The sequence below is a fragment of the Danio aesculapii genome, chromosome 19 (genome assembly GCF_903798145.1).
Source record: "Danio aesculapii chromosome 19, fDanAes4.1, whole genome shotgun sequence".
NCBI lineage: Eukaryota > Metazoa > Chordata > Actinopteri > Cypriniformes > Danionidae > Danio > Danio aesculapii.
In genome coordinates this window covers 46,775,977-46,796,132 of record NC_079453.1, presented here as the reverse complement: position 1 = coordinate 46,796,132, position 20,156 = coordinate 46,775,977, and the positions used below count along the sequence as shown (strand labels likewise).

Here is a 20,156-nt window from a genome sequence, read left to right as displayed (position 1 = left end):
TCGTAACTTTTTGATTTAGTGGCTAATTCGTATCAATTCGTATGATCTAATTCGTACAATTTTGTGTGATTAGCTCATCACCCAATGACGGTTGGGTTTAGGGGTGGGGTAGGGTGCCACGCCTCCTTTTTAAAATCGTACATTTTCGTACGACTTAACTCGTACAAAATCGTATGAATTAGCCAATAAACTGACAAAACGTGAAATACTTACGTTTTCCTCGTGAGATTAGGCTGGTTCATTTTATGCATTTGGCAGCGTCTGATTTTAGAGCCCTTTTTTTTGCTTTCTTGGACTTTTTCGGCACTGCCTTTCCTTTTTTCTAACGGTCCATCTCTGACATTTAGCTTGTGTTGCACTTACTGTTTGTTTGACATTCTTGCCAGATTTTGATTACGTCCGCGTAACCTTTGATTGGGTCAGCCCCCCTCTCATCATCATCATCATCATCATCATAATATTTACATCTTGCAAGAGATAAAAGCTGCCTGCATGTAAAAACAATACATATTAAGAAATAAAAAAAAAATTTAAAAACCTGACTGGCCCACATTTAAAAAATGGCCTAGCCCTTCGGGCATCCGCCCTTGGTGATTTATAATTACAGCAAACTGCAATCATTAAAAGTGTCCAAGATGATGTCCAAAATCTTTACACACATTGACCCAGAGACTGTTTAGATGCATGTCAGTGACGAGAAGGTGACAGATGTTTACTGTATGATGACTGAAATGGCCTTAAACAGGCACAAGATGTCAACATGATGTCAGATTGATGTTGTACCCCAAAGTTGTGGGGACGTAGCATTTTGTTTGGAAATGAAAATCAGGTTGACATCAGAACTCAACATCAGGCCGACGTCAATGTCCAACGTCCAACCTAAAATCAACTAAATACCAACGTCTAATGATTTTACAGCTTGATGTTGTTTGAACATTGCCACTATGACGTCTATCAGATGTTGGATTTCGGTTGCCATTCCTGACGAATAAATGTCAGTATGTGTTGTCGATATAACGTAGGTTTAAGATGTTGGCTCGACTTTGAATTTTGGTAATTTTCCAACACAACCGAAAATAAATAAAAAATCAACGTCTAATGATGTTAAAGCTTGAAGTTGTGTGGACGTTACCACTATGACGTCTATCAGATGTTGGATTTTGGTTGCCATTCTTAATGAATAAATGTCAGTATTTGACGTCAATATGACGTTGGTTTAAGATGTTGGCTGGACGTTGGATTTTGGTCATTTTCCAACACAACCTAAAATCAACCAAATATCAACGTCTAATGATGTTACAGCTTGACGTTGTGTGGACGTTACCACTATGACGTCTATCAGATGTTGGATTTTGGTTGCCATTCTTAATGAATAAATGTCAGTATTTGACGTCAATATGACGTTGGTTTAAGATGTTGGCTGGACGTTGGATTTTGGTCATTTTCCAACACAACCTAAAATCAACCAAATATCAACGTCTAATGATGTTAAAGCTTGACGTTGTGTGGATGTTACCACTATGATGTCTGTCAGATGTTGGATTTTGGTTGCCATACCTGACGAATAAATGTCGGTATTTGACATTAATGTGATGTTAGTTTGAGATGTTGATTCAACATTGGATTTTGGTCACTTTCCAACACAACCTAAAATCAACCAAATATCAATGTCTAATGATGTTAAAGCTTGACGTTGTGTGGATGTTACCACTATGATGTCTGTCAGATGTTGAATTTTGATTGCCATACCTGACGAATAAATGTCAGTATTTGACGTTAATGTGATGTTAGTTTGAGATGTTGAATCGACGTTGGATTTTGGTCACTTTCCAACACAACCTAAAATTCACATTTCACATCGTCCTTCAACGTCAAAATAGCGTTGTCCTTAGACACTGACTAGACACTGAATTTTGGTCACCTGACGTCACAACCTAAATCTTACCTATTATTAATATGATGTTGTGTGCCTGCTGGGCAATAACTACGTGAAGTTTATTTATAAACTAATTTCGAGAGGATCACGTGTGTATGATTGATCACTCTGATGATTAACTCAGTCTAAATAATCAGTTTCTTATTTCAGTTATCTTTGCCTTGAAGAATCCCCCCTTCCACCCCTACTCCTCCATCTTTCCCTCTGTGGTGCGACACGGTGGGCCAGTGGTTAGCACTGTTGCCTTACAGCAAGAACGTCACTGGTTCAAATCCTTAACAGGTCAACTGTCGGTTTACATGTTTACAAGTTCTCCCCGTGTTCGCATGGGTTTGCCACAGGTTCTCCGGTTTACTCCCACAGTCCAAAAAACATGTATCGTAAGTAAACTGACCCTAAATTAACACTATAGTCGAACTCCTAACCAGCAGTATAGCTCTACATAGCAAATTATAATCTGTCATCAGGTCTAAACAAGGGGGGGGGGGGGGTTCTTGAGACCCACCTGAGCTCAAATTCTCCTCTTGCCCTGCAAATGGGAGGGAGCCCCAGGCACAAGTATTTTATGAGCTCAGGGCTCTCTCCCAGGACAGCATGCTTTATAATCAATCATCAGCTAAGTGTTGAAATGCACTACAGAATGTTACGTTTACACACATCCTCAAATCAGATGTAAATGCATCAGCTTTTTTTACAGTGTAATACTCACTACTCCCTACTCTTGAGTACTTTTGAAAAGGCTACAGCTGCTTCCAGTCCTCAGCCCTCAGTTTCACTCAAAGTCTCTGTGACCTCTGACCTAGTTTGGTGGCTCCTGAAAAGAGTTACAAAGAGACAGGCAAATGCACTAAACATTCTTATATTAAGCAATGTGTTAACTTTATTCATTATTTAATAATCATCTTTAATAAAAGTAATGAGAAACAGGATGCCTATATTTTTGGGAGAAAACTATGACCTTATTTTAATGACAAATGTGTAATAATGCTGCTAATTTACGTTTTTATTTAATTTCTGCATATGCAATGAATGTAAGCCTGCTAACTGATTAAATGATAGAATATGTAAACTTAGTTTATATATATATATATATATATATATATATATATATATATATATAATTAAATAATTCATATTTAAAAGCCTGGGTTCTGATTCGCAGAGGACTAACATTTTGAAGGTGACATCACAAGCTCAGATTTGGTTGACCAATCAGAGCAAAAGGGGCATTTTAGCACCGCCTACATGTGTATAATGAATTTTAAAGCCGTTTTCCATTTTCCTGCCCTAAACCAAAAAAAAAGAAAGAAAATCAAGCCAAAATGTAGTTTATTTGTTATTTAATTTATTTATTTATTTTTTGTTTTTTGTGAGCAAAAGAAACACCGAAAAAAGTCTGTTTCTTTGTTTTCTTCTTTATGTTTGAAAACGAATATGGAATGGACAGAAGATACACGGAAGATTCACGTTTCAGGTGTAAAGATGCATTCTGCATAAATGTCTCCTAAATCCGCACATGCAGTGAACATTTTGCATTGAAAAACTGTTGAACAGCAACAATTTTATGCAGTCATTTTGACCACAAATGCTTCAAATAAATTTAGGCTTACGGTTGGGTTTATGCACTTCTGCATGATTGTTATCCAACTATTATTTCCTCGGATTTCAGAAATATTGTACAGTTATGGTTAGGTTTACAGGTAGAGAATAGATATGGATTACATTTCCAGCAAAAATGATGTTCAAGGATCAACAAAGATGATAATCCAAGATCACAACTTGGCAAAATCATGACATCCTGTGTGTTCAGACTAGAGGTTGAACGACTTCAGATTTTTGACTTTTATATTATCAAAGTCGAGTCGACGTCGACTAGTTGCTGTTGACGTCATCAATAAAACACAAGACGCAAATGTTTTGCAACACGCCACAATTTGTGATTTATTTGCAAGAAAAATATATTCACATGCTCTTTGACAGCTCATAACACATTGCAAAACAATGCAACATTACCGATTACTGATTTTAGTGCAAAACAAATGCACGGTCAACACATTCATTTCATTAATAATGCAACATTAGCACCTGAGCTAATTTTACTGCTAAATGAATGCAGTCAACACATTGATCACTGCACGTTCTAGAAAGAATGTAACAATAACAGATATTTTAGTGTCGTCAGTGCACAGATTCATGTGAAGTTATTCATAACATGACGTACGAAGGACAAAGGCTATAATGTTACGTTAAGCCATATTACACTGTCAGAGACTTGCTCAGATACATATTTACCGCTATGATCGTGCACGCTAGAAAGCTGCTCAAAATCCTCCTCATGTCGGGCATTTTCGCGGTTACTGGCTCATCTTGGTCATTAGACGTCTCCTCGCTGCACATCTTCACCGCTTTTACCAGGGATAATGTTAACACACGCTGTGAAATTTGTCACACCTCCACGGCTGCGCACTTCACAGTTTCTGCGTGCTTCAAGGTTCATTCACACAATATGTCCGTGTCTACACTTTGCAGAGGGCAACAGCCAATCACATTACTTTTCCAGGGTTCCATAAACGTGATTGGCTAGCATCTGCTCTAGGGTATTAGCATGAAGCTATCTAACTTGGATCTGTTTGACGATTTAAAGTTAACTCAAGGTTCACTTAAATCTTTGACGCTGACATAAGCAAAACAACATTTGAAAAAATTACTGTAAATAATCTGAGGGCAGTTTCATTCAGTGAGCTGTGTGTAAAGCTGGCATGTATTTCAGGTCAAACCATGTGATCTGCGCGGCGTGACTAGTCGACGTCAATCAAAAAGCGTCACTGCACAGCATTCAAGTCGATTAGTCGGTGCAACCTCTAGTTCAGACACCTCTGGAAATGGTTGAAAGTGGATCAACTCAAAGATTTTAGACTCTAATTACACCCCTGTTTAGTGTTGTCCACTTCTGATCAGATGCTTCAAATTTGCTTCTTGATATCAGGTGTAAACAGGGTCTTAGTGTAAGCATGTGTTTGAAATCCCTCCACTTTCACACCCTCTTGAAAAGCCTCTTCATGGGAAGTGTATAGGCTTCATTCACATGGCTGCGGATCAGAGCGTCCGGTCTCAGCTCTCCAGGCTGCCCCTTTTGTTGCCGTTCCATTTTGGCCACACACCCCCGAAAACACAACAGGGAATCCATCGGAAAGCAAACTGAGGAGCCACATGCTAAGTGGGCTTCAATAGCTAATTAGTGTGTTTCCAACTCTGCTCAACTTGGCAACAGAAGACAAAGCCGAAAGTCTTCCGTCTCCTCTCTTCAGAAGAACTCAAAGGTCTTGATATCCATCTTTATCAGTCTGAACGGTCATGTCAAACTTTGAGGTTCACCGTTTCAGGATAATTAACGTAGCGCGAAGCTACTCTGCAATTATCATCAACACTGGCGGCTATCTGTACATTGCATAGGACAGAGCCGCACAACAAATGCATCCCTCATGCAATCTGTATCCGGATAAACGTTCGGGTAATTCCCTCTCTTCTTGAGTGATTCGCTCATTACGCGAGTCGTTTGGTTCTTGGCGATCTCCAGCAACTCTTGACACGCTCACTTGCTAGTGTGTGTCCGCTGTCAGAGATGTAAGCGATTGATATTGCTTTTCCGGAGCGGCCCGTAGTGCAGTGATAGTCACCCTTCCATGCGCCTCTGTGTCACCCTACTTAATCACATCATTATTTGTCACGGCAGGTTCGTCTGTCATTAGCGCTGACTGGATGCCAACGCAAGTGTGGCGAACGTCACATTGCACCAGGGGCGTTTTTATCAAAAGGGGGTGAATAAATGCGAATGAGAAAATAACAGGCTGAAGCAAAATAAAATGACAGGTATTGTGAAATGTGACATTTTAATATTGTGCATGTCACTGTGTTCAAAAGCAGTGGCGAAGTGCTGTCGCTACTTAAAGGGATATTTCACCCAAAAACGAAAATTACATCATCGTTTATTCTTCCTTGTGTGTTTTTATGAGTTTCTGTCTCTTGTTAAACACAAAAGAATATGTTTTGAAGAATGCTGGTTGCCATCAATTTCTATGAGAGTCAATGGGTCTCAGCAACCAGCATTTTTCTAAATATCTTCTTTGATATACTCATAAACATAATCATAATAATCATAATTTGATGTACTCACAAACTCATAAAGGTTTGGAACAAGTGAAAGGTGAGTTAATGATATTTTGGGTGAACTTGTCCTTTAATATGAGGGGGCCGCGCTCCTGTATTGGCATGATGGCTGAAGTTGAGGAAGATGTGCGAGTTTATACTGCGGTCATGGCCATCTGCGGTTCCGAGGACTGTCTGAACAGTGAGTGTATCAGACCAGGTCACTTCTCGGCCTCAAGTTTACTCTATGTTTTCAGTTCAAGATGTCAACAAGAATAGTTTGATATGAAGAGCCATCCCCCTAATTTAATTGACTTAGTTATTGACATCTATAAGAACAAAGACAATAGGAGACTTGTTTCAAAATTGTATTCTGCCATTCAATCCACCAAGGAAGACTCAACAAATGACATCAGACTAAAATAGGAGAAAGAATCCAACCTAGTTATCTCAGAGGAAGATTGGTTGAATATCTGCTCAGTACAGACCACCTCTTCCAGCTCTGGTATGTGGAGAGATTTCTGCTGGAGGAATCGTATCAGATATTTTATAACCCCCAAGTTAACATGCATGCAAACACGGGAGAAGGACAGGGGACAGTGCTGGAGGAAATGTGGGGAAGACATATTTTGGAGTTGCCCATGCATTCAGTCATACTGGCAGGACGTAATGCAAGTAATACGACATATTTTTGGTGATGATGTGGATTTTTCTTTTACAACAATTTATCTGGGAAATATTGCAGCCAACTTAACGGTAAAAGACAAGTATTTATTAAAAATACTCCTAGCAACCAGTAAGAAAACTGTGACTCGAAAGTGGCTACAACTGGAACCCCCTACAAAATCTGAATGGTTGGATGTCATATCTAATGTTCAAAATATGGAGAGGATGACTTTTTCTTTAAAACTACAAAAGGACAAATACCTGCAATATTGGGAGACATGGATTGTACTTATGCCTTTACACAGTGTAATCTGATTTCTATATGTATTTATTAATGTGACCTTTAAGGAAATATGCGACCAGTCAACTGTTCATTTAAGTTCCAGTGTTTTATTGTACTACTTATTTTATTTATTTATTTTTTATTATTATTATTATTATTATTATTATTATTATTATTATTATTATTATTATTATTATTATTATCATTATTATTATTATTATTATTATTATTATTATTATTATTATTATTATTATTATTATTATCATTATTATTATTATCATTATTATCATTATTATTATTATTATTATTGTTATTATCATTATTATTATTAATATTATCATTATTATTATTATTATTATTATTATTATTATTATTATTATTATTATTATTATTATCATTATTATTGTTTTAAAATCTATTATTTGTATCGTTTCCCATTGTTTTTTGCTTAAAAATAGATAAATAAAAATAAAGTATAAAAAAAAAAGAATAGTTTGATAATGCGATGCAGGCTGTACATCGAACTGACATTGCAACATATACATGAATTCCACCTCTAACCTGAAAAAATATGGAAGCATATGAGTAGCCTATTTCATTTTATATGTAATATGCAAAATGGCAATGCAATATGTTAAATGACAATGTCTTTCTGTATTTCAATTCGCATTTTTAAAGACACACGTGCAATGTTTGGTGCAGAATGAAAATGAAATGACCTCATTTCTCATTTCAAACACAGTTTTAATATGTAAATTGTATCCTCATTTTAATATTTTATGAGTTGCAAAATTAAATTCAATATGCAATACAAAACTGAATTTGATATATGTATAAAGTACAAGCAGAAACTGTAGCAAAGTGAGCATTGAAATGTTATTTGCCCTAAATGCATTCACACTCACATCTAGGAAATGCAGGATTACATTTTTTGAGCATAACACTGTGGGATGTGTGTAGCAAAATTCATTTTGAAATGTAATACACAAAACGAAAATGCAATATGTTAAATAGCATTGTATTTCTGTATTTTAGTTAGCATTTTCCAAGACATGTGCAATGTTTGCTGCAAAATTAAAATTAAATAAAAAAAATAAATAATCCATTTTCATTTAATACATCGCGACCATAGACTGTAAAATATATGGACGTAGTATCCGCGACGTCACCCATAGGTTTCTAAAGTGCGCAAATGAAGCTACAAGTAGGCGCGGCCAACCGTCGCCATTTTATTCGCGCGTCATCGCACCCACGGCGGGATACCAAACAAGGGCAAAGAGGCGGAGAGTGAGTGGAGCTACAGACACCTGCTGCCATTTTGCTTGGACCTGGTTTAGACGGAGCTTGAATGGTTTGTGAGCACAATTAAGTGCACACAGCATGCCATATCATCAGATAATTGTAGGAAATAATCCCAAAAGGCAATTGACTGTGTAAAGAAATATTAACCATCACAAAAATGCGATGTATATGCCGAGTTCATCAGCTAATTAGCCGTAATCAGTTGCGGTGACGAGACAGCGAGCGGCGAGACCTAGCTGTCACTCAAGTGGCCACACCCTTAATTATGCAGACTTAATATAACTTAACAAAACGAAACTCACCCCCCTCACAGTTGTCATGAAGGTTAATCATGGCTATATGCACCAAAGCCATCATTTGTACCAGACTGTAAGCATGTTTTTATCAGCTGTAAAAATGGAAAATTTCCCATTGCAGTCAGAAATGACCTGGACTTCCTGGAGCCAGCCCCCCAAGGCTAGTCGATGAATTGCAGTTTTAGTTACTTCCGTATTGGCTTCCCGAAGGAGAGCGGTAGGTTGCCGCTTGATCACGACGAATGAAAGCCGATGTGAAATTGAAAATGCATTCTGGGCTGGCCACGCCCACACAGCCAGGACCATTTGGGACATTTGCCCGCATAAACATAGTGAAGTCTGTTCCACAGCTGCTCCGTGAAGCTGCACAAGCCCTCGAGCGTGAACTGGGAAATACTTTAGAAACCCAATCACCTCCTAGCTCAGTAGGATTTAGATTTGATATAGGCCGGACATTGGTGCACACTGTTTTAGGGATCATCCGTGAATTACATCGACAGAACCAAAACGCACAGTGACACAAAGCAGAAATAAGTATTACTAGAAGATTCCAGTAAATGGTTAAAGGCCAGACTGATTTACTACAGATAGCAAGAATACTATACCTCTAACTATACGGTACATACAAAGCAGAAATAGGCAATATCTCTTGTACACATCAGCTAAAGAACCTAAATGTTATTTACAGTAAATTATATTATTTTTTCACACAACAATTTGCTGAACAGGGGTAAACTAACATGCATCTATCAGTTAACAAAAAATATATATTAAATGTGTAAGATTTTCTATTCTTCAGTCACTGAAATCCATGATTCTGTGGTACATGTATGTGTTGGTTTTAATAGCTGCTTTGTTAAAGGTGCTGTATGTAAGTTTGACACCCAGTGGTTGAACTAGGTATTGCACTCCTGCATCAAAACACGCAAGTGCAGGTTGCCAGATTGACAACACCAACAGCAGTGTGCCTGACTATCGATCCTAAAGGCAATGCTGCACGATAGAAGGAATTTTTTCAATATTAAAAGGAGTTTTTGTTCTAGCCAACACCTGAAATATACATTTTAGAAATGCCTTCTGTTTCTCACAGCTGAACAACAGAAAACTGACTCATGTGCTTTATTCAGTGTTAAATGCTAATAATGTGAGTTTGAATGCCATTTTACATGACATTTATTGTCATACTACTGAAAGCAGCAGCAGATAGTTCACCTCAGATCTGGAAAATAAAATAAACCGTTTCAAATTGAACTTTAGAAGTGTGACTCAGAGCAAACCAACACATATCAGTGATTCAGCATCTACATTTAATAATGTTAAAGAGGTTTAATATCCTCTTAAGGCCCAAGGTGTTTTTTACATGCATTTTTTATTTCTCTTTGCTATTTGGGCTTATTTGAACCTAATTAGAATAAAAATCTAAGTATCATCTTTTGATATGATGTACTAATAGAGAAAAATTATGTCCATATATGTGGACTTGTGGTCCGAATTTACATAAAACACTTTTTCCTGACTGTTTTTTTAATGCATATATAACATAATTTTTTTTTCATAGTTTTATTTATTTTTTTAACTTGCTTTCACTATCAGAGAGTAAAACAACATTTTTCCCATTTTGGACCGTTAAAATAGAGTTTGGGACATTTCATATGCTGCAAAACAGTTGCAGGATGAGACTGTATGCCTGTAACAAAATATAAAACATTCAGTGTTTTAAATAGCCACTTTAGAGCTAAAATGTGCTGTCCACATATGTGGACACTCACGCTCTAGGAGGTTAAGTATTAATTAGATTAGAAACCTTGCGTTGAAGTGCAGTGAGTGCACTATTCTGTGCTTCTGAATGGCTGTATTTAATTTTTCTGTCGTGTTGGGTCTGGTGCAAACAACTCAATTGCTTATCACGGCGTATCTCGCCATGTAGCATGTTGTTAGTACACAGGGTTACAATGTAACCTGCTCATCTAATGTTTACGTTTGTAATATTTATATTATTTGCTAATTAATAACCTCATTAGAAACTCTGACTTTAAGTCTAATTTGTGGATGCATAGTTTGAGAGCCTTTCTGGCTGAATGAGCGAAATACATTGTTTTCCACAAAGTCAACTCGAGGTTTTGAAATATGATTGGCTAAACTGGTATTGGATGGGTTAGAGACCAAAACAAAGACAGACGCTCCAGCATGTGATGCACATTTTCAAAGCAGAATATCTGACTTCAGCATTGTTTTTCAGATAAACAAGAAAGATCACTTGGCATGTTTCTGAAATATCTGCAAACATATTATGGTATTTTTATGCTTTAGAAGAGGCAAAAACTTACATACAGCTACTTTAAGTTTTGAATCTCTAATAACTACAACCCTTTGTAACCACATCATGTCTTCTTTTGCAGCCTACCAGTTACGAGTCTGCCAGCCTCCACTTGAAGTGGCAAACGCGGATATCCTAATGGAGGACAATGAGTTAGAAATAGGTATGATATTCTTAATACAAATGGTTCTGATTCTGAATTGCTGATTCTGTTTTTCAGTCTAAAAAACCATTCCCGTCATGTTATATATTAAGAGTGCTGCAAGTTATCTGTTTCCATCCCAGTAGGGATTGTTACAACAAAAATCACATTTCTGTCTCTTATGTTGCTCCAAAGCTGTGTGACTTTACTTCTTCAGCAGAACACAAAAGAAGTCATTTGAGAAAATGGCTCCATGTTTGATGGCTATACAGAGTCCGAGTGTTGATTTGGGCCCGACTGATTTTACAGTTTCTGCTTTTGTGTTCTGCAGAATAGGTTTTGAACAACATGAGGGTGAGTAAATGATGAGACGCTTTCACTTTAAAGGGAACATTTTTCATCAAAACCGATTGGCCACTGGTAAAACTACTGGTAATTCCGCTGATATTATGGTGTATTTTGGACAAACTGATAACAAGAACAAGCCAGATGGTCTATAAGTCCACTTTTCTTGATGTTCTCGAGGAAAAGGCTGTATGGGAAAATGTATGTACTAGCTTTTTCTGACCTTTCAAATCTACCATTGAGAAATAAACTCAAGCTATTTACATTTGAAGATAAAAGGAACCAGTGCTTTAATGGAAAAGTTTATATTCCATGCAGTTAGTGTGCTTTAACAACATCTCCAGTAATGTAAAGAAAGTCAGTAGTTGGAGACAGGGTGGTCTTTAATGGCTGTTTGAATGCATTTGATGAGTGTTACAAAAGCAATTCAATCTAATGCAGTTTTGACTATGCCTGTAAGCGGTTAACTCTTTCACCGCTAAGTTTTTTTTTAGTTTACAGCCACCGCCAGCCTTTTTCATGATTTTCACCTAAATTTGATGGCCCTCAGAACTTAATGTTGTTCGCAAGGAAAATATTATGACCATATTATATAGAGAGAGTCAAAATTATTCGCCCTTCTATGATTTTTATTTTTATCAAATATTTCCCAAATGATGTTTAACAGAGCAAGGAATTTTTCACAGTATTTGCTATAATATTTTTTCTTCTGGAGAAAGTCTTATTTGTTTTTTTCGGCAAGAATAAAAGCAGTTTTTAATTATTTTAAGGTCTATATTATTAGCTCCCTTAAGCAATACGTTTTTTTTTCTGACTTTCTATAGAATAAGCCATCATTATGACTTGCCTAATTAACCTATCTTGTCTAATTAACCTAGTTAAGCCTTTAAATGTCACTTTAAGCTGAATACTAGTATCTTGAAAAATATCTAGTCAAATATTTACTGTCATCAAGGCAAACATAAAAGAAAACAGTTATTAGAAATGAGTTATTAAAACGAATATGTTGAGAAATGGGCTGAAAAAAATGTTCTTTTTGTTAAACGGAAATTGGTAACATAAATATACAGGGGGGCTAACAATTGTGACTTCAACTGTACATAAAAAGCCAAGCCTTTTAAAAAAAAAGTGTTAATGTAAAAAGTGTTAATGCACTAAAAAGTAGTGCATTTTATTTGCATTCAGTATATAATACAAGCACACACATGCATACCTACTGTACAACTATACAGTACATGCATGCATTCATTCATACATACATACATACACAGACATACTGTACACATACATGCATACATACATACATACATACATACATACACTGAAAAAAATTATTTAAAGAGGATTCCTTGGATTTACTCAATTTTTTTTATGTTAAGTGGTTGTAAACAATTTATTTGGGCTGAATTTAAACAAACAAATTAAGTTGAACATTGCTCAATTTAATTTATTTGTTTAAATTCAACACAAGTAAATTGTTTGCAACAGTTTTGCATGCAACACTTTTTTCAGTGTACATACATACATACATACATACATGCATACATACATACAGACATACATACATACATACATACATACATACATACATACATACATACATACATACAGACATACATACATACATACATACATACATACATACATACATACATACATACATACATACATACATACATACATACATATACAGTACCGGTCAAAATTTTAGGGTAGTTTTTTATTACAGAAGATTATTCTGTTCATCATGGGGGCATTTATTAAATGTAAAAAACATTGTTAAATATTTATTCCATAAATATTTATTTATTACTTATTGTATGTATTTTCAAATGAAATTAATAGTCCAGTCATTATTGCTTTTATTACTATCACCATTAATAATAATAATAATAATAATAATAATAATAATAATAATAATAATAATAATAATAATAATAATAATAATAATAATTAATATTATTGAGTGATTTCTGAAGGATCATGTGACTGATGACTGGAGTAATGAAGTCATGACTGGAATAATCATTAAAACCACTGGAATAAATTAATGAATTAAATTATAAATTACTTTAAAACAATTTTTTTTATAGTTCAATAACATTTCACAATTGTACAATTTGTACTGTATTTTTGGATGTAATACATGCAGCCTTGGTGAGCAGGAGAAGCTTATTATTATGCTCCAAATTTTTGACTGGTAGTGTACAAACACACTGTACATAAATTAATTCAGAGAAGACTCAGGACATGCGTTAGGCCCTCCCCCTACCATAATACACAGTTGAAGTCAGACTTATTAGCCCCCCTATTTTTCTTTTTTAAATATTTCCCAAATGATGTTTAACAGAGGAAGGAAATTTTCACAATATGTCTGATAATATTTTTTCTTCTGGAGAAAGTCTTATTTGTTTTATTTCGACTAGAATAAAAGCAGTTTTTATTTTTTTAAAACCATTTTAAGGTCAAAATTATTAGCCTTTTTAAGCTATATATTTTTAGATAGTCTACAGAACAAACCATCATTATACAATAACTTGCCTAATTACCCTAACCTGCCTAGTTAACCTAATTAATCTCGTTAAGCCTTTAAATGTCACTTTAAGCTGTATAGAAGTGTCTTGAAAAATATCTAGTCAAATATTATTTACTGTCATCATGACAAAGATAAAATAAATCAGTTATTAGAGATGAGTCATTAAACTATTATGATCAGAAATGTGTTTTCTCCATTAAACAGAAATTGGGGAAAAAATAAACAGGGGGGCTAATAATTCAGGGGGGCTAAAAATTCTGACTTAAACTGTGCCTAAAACACGAATTGCCATTAAAAACTCCTCAATGAAGAGGAAGCATTTTCTTTTAATTGACTAAATTAATCTTAATCTCTTAATCATTAACGCCAGGGAAAGAGTTAAAAATGAACATAATCAATAGATTTCAGACCCCATTTAAACATTCAATGTGCACAGTGCATATTTGCATTTGCTTTCCTTTAAAAAAAATAATCTCTTGTGCTTCACATGCACAAGTCTCACATTCTAGCCAACTGTCATCTGGCCTCGGTGCCCAAGCGACTACTAAAATAGTTCCCTAAATAATACACAGCATAAACATTTTCGCCCACAGGCACGCTGGCACAAAATCTCAAGCCTGGCTTTTCTGGCGCTCCAGAAATTAGGCCAATACTGTAAATGAGAGCGATTCACCTTGCCCTGTTGCCTAGACACTGGCGCTGCATACGAACGCCTCTCCGCATAGGAACACTCCAATGCGTCACACGTTTGATGTCTTCCAGATGCTTACGCATGATTATTTTTAGATGGCGGGGTTGTCATGCAAAGCCAATACAGGCAATTCATTAAACAGGCCTGCAAACGCTGCTGTTTTACAGCTCAATTATCAACCTCTTCAAGTTTAGCGTTAGACTATATACATCACGCTCATATCTCGGGCATCTGTCTCCATTAAAGCCACCGAGGTTCGCTGTCCCACCCAATTAAACGCACGCTTAATCATCCAGACTCCCTTTTTTTTCCATCTCAGGTGATATCATCCGCTATCGATGCCACCCTGGATTCAGCCTGGTGGGGAGCGAGATTTTGACATGCAGATTAGGAGAAAGGCTACAGATGGACGGACACCCCCCATCCTGCCAAGGTAGGATCACTTTTCAAGAACAAAGACACTGGGCTTCTGTTTACCAGGATTACATGCTTAATGCATCTACTGTAAGACTCAGAATGAAAGTTAAAGTGCCCCCTGCTATGTATATTTGAATAATACCATTTAATTTGATGTAATGAAGCTGTTTGTAAATGTTAAAGGTCTTCAGATCAAAGTGCATGATGAAGTTATTGTCTTTAAAAAGAAGATTCGGAGATCTGTAATATATTAGCAATTCCACACTGCAAAAAAGCTCTGCTTGCTTAGAGTTGTCTTGTTTCTAGAACAAATATCTAATCATTCTTAAATCAAGAAGCATTTTCTTGACAGGTAAAAAGTAATATCTTATTCTCAGAAATAAAATGTCAAAATTAAGTGTTTTTCCCCCAAAACAAGCAAAATAATCTTGTCAAAAGGAAAAACTGATTATTTTGCTTGTTTTAACATTTTAGCTCTTAAGTGGCTATTTAAAATACTTTGCACTTTGTTACAGACATACAGTGTCATCCTGCAACTGTTTTGCTGCATATAAAATAAAGATGAAAGATCATCATCTTCAGCTTAACCTCGCGAAAACGGAAATGCTTGAAGTTTCTGCCAACCCGACTCTACACCATAACTTTTCAATCCAGATGGATGGAGCAACCATTACTGCATCCAAAATGGTAAAAAGCCTTGGAGTAACGATTGATGACCAACTAAACTTCTCTGACCACATTTCTAGAACTGCTCGATCTTGCAGATTCGCACTCTATAACATCAGAAAGGTCCGACCCTTCATATCTGAACATGCAGCTCAACTTATTGTTCAAGCTCTTGTTCTCTCCAAACTGGACTATTGCAACTCTCTACTAGCCGGGCTTCCAGCTAATTCTATCAAACCTCTTCAGCTGCTTCAGAACGCAGCAGCACGAGTGGTCTTTGATGAACCCAAAAGAGCACATGTCACTCCGCTACTCACCCGTTTGCACTGGCTGCCAGTTGCTGCTCGCATCAAATTCAAAGCTCTGATGTTTGCTTACAAAGCGACCTCTGGCTTTGCTCCTTCGTATCTGCTCTCACTTCTGCAGATTTATGTGCCCTCCAGAAATTTGCGTTCTGTGAATGAACGTCGCCTCTTGGTTCCATCGCTAAGAGGGAAGAAATCACTTTCCTGAACTCTCACATTCAATCTGCCCAGTTGGTGGAATGAACTCCCTAACTACATCAGAACAGCAGAGTCACTTGCTGTCTTCAAGAAACGACTAAAAGCTCAACTATTTAGTCTCCACTTTCCTTCCTAATCTTAACTGCCTCTCTGGCTATACCACTAACTGTACTATCTCTCAAAAAACATTACTAATGCTTTGCTTCTTAGACTTTACACACCTGAAACTTGTCTATAGCACTTATTCACTGTTGCTCTTATAGTTGTGTAAACTGCTTCCTTGTCCTCATTTGTAAGTCGCTTTGGATAAAAGCGTCTGCTAAATGACTAAATGTAAATGTAAAATGTCCTAAACACTATTTTTAACGGTCCAAAATGGGAAAAAAATAGTTTTTACTCTCTGATAGTCAAAGCAAGTTAAAAATAATTCTATGTTAAATATGCATTAAAAAACAGTCAGGAAAAGGTGTTTTATGTAAATTCGGGCCGTAAGTCCACATATATGAACATTGTTTTTCTCTAAAAGTACATCATATCAAAAGATAATACGTAGGTTTTTATTCTAATTAGGTTCTAACAAGCCCAAATTGTAAAGAGAAATAAAAATGCATGTAAAAAAACACCTTGGGCTTGGGCTTGAGGTTAAGGGAAAAACTCACTTCGTTCGAAGTAGATATTTAGCCGATGTTTCACAACATCTCATTTTTTTACGAGGTGGGTTGTTAGCCAAACACTCAACCCCCAACCTGGAGGACCAGGACATACACACACATACTCTACAAACAATTAAGTTTAATTAATTCACCTATAGTGCATGTCTTTTGGACTTGTGGGGGAAACTGAAGCACCCAGAGAAAACCCACGCCAACACGGGGAGAACATACATATTCCACACAGAAATGCCAGCTTACCCAGCTGGAACTCGAACCAGTGACATTCTTGCTGTGCTACCCACTGCACCACCATGTTGCCCACTTTGACTTATTATCACTTTTTATTATTGACTTGTCTAGAAACTATAATTTTTAGATATTTGGACTAGAAACAAGACAAAGGGCCCTATCATACACCCGGCGCAATAAGGCGCAAGATGTGTTTGGCATGATGTGTTGCTATTTTCAGAGCAACACAACCCTAATTTTGCTGCACATTGTTTAAATAGCAAGTCCATTTGCGCTGCTTTGTGGACCCATGGGTGTTAAGGTCTAGAATGGAGGTGTGTTAAGGCGCACTGTTAGTCTGCGTCACTACAGGACATGTTAACTGAATTTAGAAATAGTTTTGACACAAATCTTTGTGCTTAACAAACTAAATTAAATATGTAGGCTAATGGATGTCTTCAGTGGAGTGAGTACAACACCGTTTCCTTATCCACAAAAATAAAGGAGTAAAGAGTAAAAGTGAAGACAAAGTAAAGAGGCTGAATGGAGGAGGCTCGTTCTTTATCTTCGCGCTGCAGATGCTCTGTTTAACTGTTTTCTCTGTCGTGAAGTGTTTAGTTTTTCACTTACAAATTTCACCATGTAAATAGCAAATGTACTACAGCGCGACTCTTAAAGGGAATGGGAGATGAGACTCTGATTGGTTTAATGCACGTTATGCTCAAAACACACCCATAATTCATTAAGAGAATAAGCTCAACCCTGTTAGACCATGCACCTGGGCGCAGAGCATATTTTCCTTCCTTAAAATAGCAAAAGTGAATTAGGACACGTCCTTAATGCTTTTGCACCATGTGTCTTAGACTTTGCGCCTTGATCATTAAAATAGAGTCCAAAACTCTTAAGTTAGAAAAGCATTTGTGCAGTTTTTAAGAGTTAAAATCATCCTGTCAGATATGCTAATGAGCATTTCCATCTGACCAATCCGAGCAGTCTCTTGGAAGGGAGGTGTTTTAAAACAACACCAAATCAAATCGAACAAATCGGAAATGAGGTTATTCTGACCTTGATTTTGACCTTGGACACATGTAATCCTATATCCTGGAGACCCTCCGAAACAAAATGAGGAAGATTTTAAATGCCATAATAGAGGCACTCTGAATGTGTTGCAGCCTGTTGCCATGGAAACATCCACAAGTAAATGGCAGGTTATTGGGGACGCAAGACTATGGGCTGAAATCAGTCAGACGAGCGTCATACATGTAATGGAGGGTAAAATGTGATCAGAGGCAGTATTTGCTGATAGTCCATGAAGAGCTCAGTCATTCCCTGTCAGCGCTTCCTTCGCTGTTGATGAGTGATGCACCTCTTGGAGTTTAGTGGCTCAAACAGCTGCCGCCATTAATCTTTCATGGCTCCATCCTTCTCCCTGCATCCCCACGAGAGAGCACTCACTTTGTTAGAATTTGTCCTGCGCTTAGATTCAGGAAAGTGCCTGGAAACGGTAGTTCAATCATTTGTCATGCACATTAAAGCGCTTGCCGAGCGGGATAAACAACGTGAGTGGCGGAGCAGGAGAACTCATGAAGTGTTTTGCAGAGTATGGAGCATTTCAGGATGACTTGATGAAAAATTGCGGATGCTTTTTTTTTGTAAGATGACAAACGATAGGTATCGTATTTTTCTTGTAATCCAGATTAATGTATAGTAAACCAGACCTTCGAGATGTATTTGCAAAATATTAAAGTTTTATACTGTTTCCATTGTTTTACTATTTACACTGGAAAAATTGCACACACTTCCTTCATGTTGTCCCAACTCAAACTGATTAAGTTAACTTAATCGTTTTTACAAAGTTAAGTGGATTGAACATAAGTGTGGTTTATTTATAAACTAATTTCGAGAGTATAACTTGCTTATGATTGAACACTGCTGGTACCGCATCAGCTCCATATATTGCACCAATCAGACAAAAACTGACACACCATAAATAACCAAGAGCTTTTCACTCCAGTCATCTTCATCTTGAAGAAATCCCCCTTCCACCCCTACTCTTCCTCTTCCTGATGGGGCGGCACGGCGGCCAGTGGTTAGCACTGTTGCCTCACAGCAAGAACGCCACTGGTTTGGCCCCTCACCGTTTGCATGTTCTCCTCTTGTTCACGTGGGTTTCCCTCGAGTTTCCTGGTTTCCTCCCACTGTCCAAAGACATACACCATAAGTAAATTGACTACTCCAAAATAGCATCTTAAGACAACTCTTAGCCAGATATATCTCAGCCCGTTCACAAGCAGGGGAGTTCTCGAGACCCATTTGAGCTCAAATTGTCCACTCGCCCTTCAAATGGGAGGGAGCCTCGGGCTCGAGGATATTCTGAGCTCAGGGCTCTCTCCCGGGACAGCATGCCAAATATACTTTATTATCAATCATCAGCTAAGTGTGAACTCTTGAAAACAAATAAGTCCCCCCAAAAAATCTCAAGAATTAGGTTGTTTTACAGTTTTTCTCAATTGCTTTAGCTCAGTTATTAATTGAAATTTTTACTTTCAAAACAATAAGTTCAGATCTCTGAACAATTAGCTTATTGTTCACTTCATATTGACTTATCATATTGATTTGAGCAAATTGCAAAGGCTTTGGCACATGTGTGCAAACAGTAAGTTTGGACAAAAACGAGTAGCATAGGGCTTGTTGATCAAAACTGATAATTCAGTTCTCATTTAAACTGTCAAACTCTTCACAACTTCTCAATATTTTTTCTTGGTGTGAGCCATCACACTCAAAACTATTTACTCAATTATCAAACACTTGTATACAGACATGTTTACACCATATGTCTGCTAAATTGGTAAATTATGTGTGTATGTATATATATGTGTGTATGTATGTATGTGTATATATATATATATATATATATATATATATATATATATATATATATACATACATACATACAAACAACATTTCTGTCACGATAACTAGGTTTTAAGCATGTATGTAATGTTTTGGGTGAGTAACTACATTTTACA

At 36.7% G+C, this 20,156-nt stretch overlaps 1 protein-coding gene across 1 annotated transcript in view; it reads left to right on the top strand.

The window, feature by feature from the left end:
• The window catches only part of csmd3b (CUB and Sushi multiple domains 3b), a 1,051,207-nt gene that overhangs the window by 806,898 nt on the left and 224,153 nt on the right, over window positions 1-20,156 (top strand). The window contains exons 45-46 of the mRNA XM_056479206.1: window positions 11,029-11,109; window positions 14,980-15,093. Of these exons, the coding sequence (XP_056335181.1) occupies window positions 11,029-11,109; window positions 14,980-15,093 (195 nt within the window). The remainder of the gene's footprint in view (window positions 1-11,028; window positions 11,110-14,979; window positions 15,094-20,156) is intronic.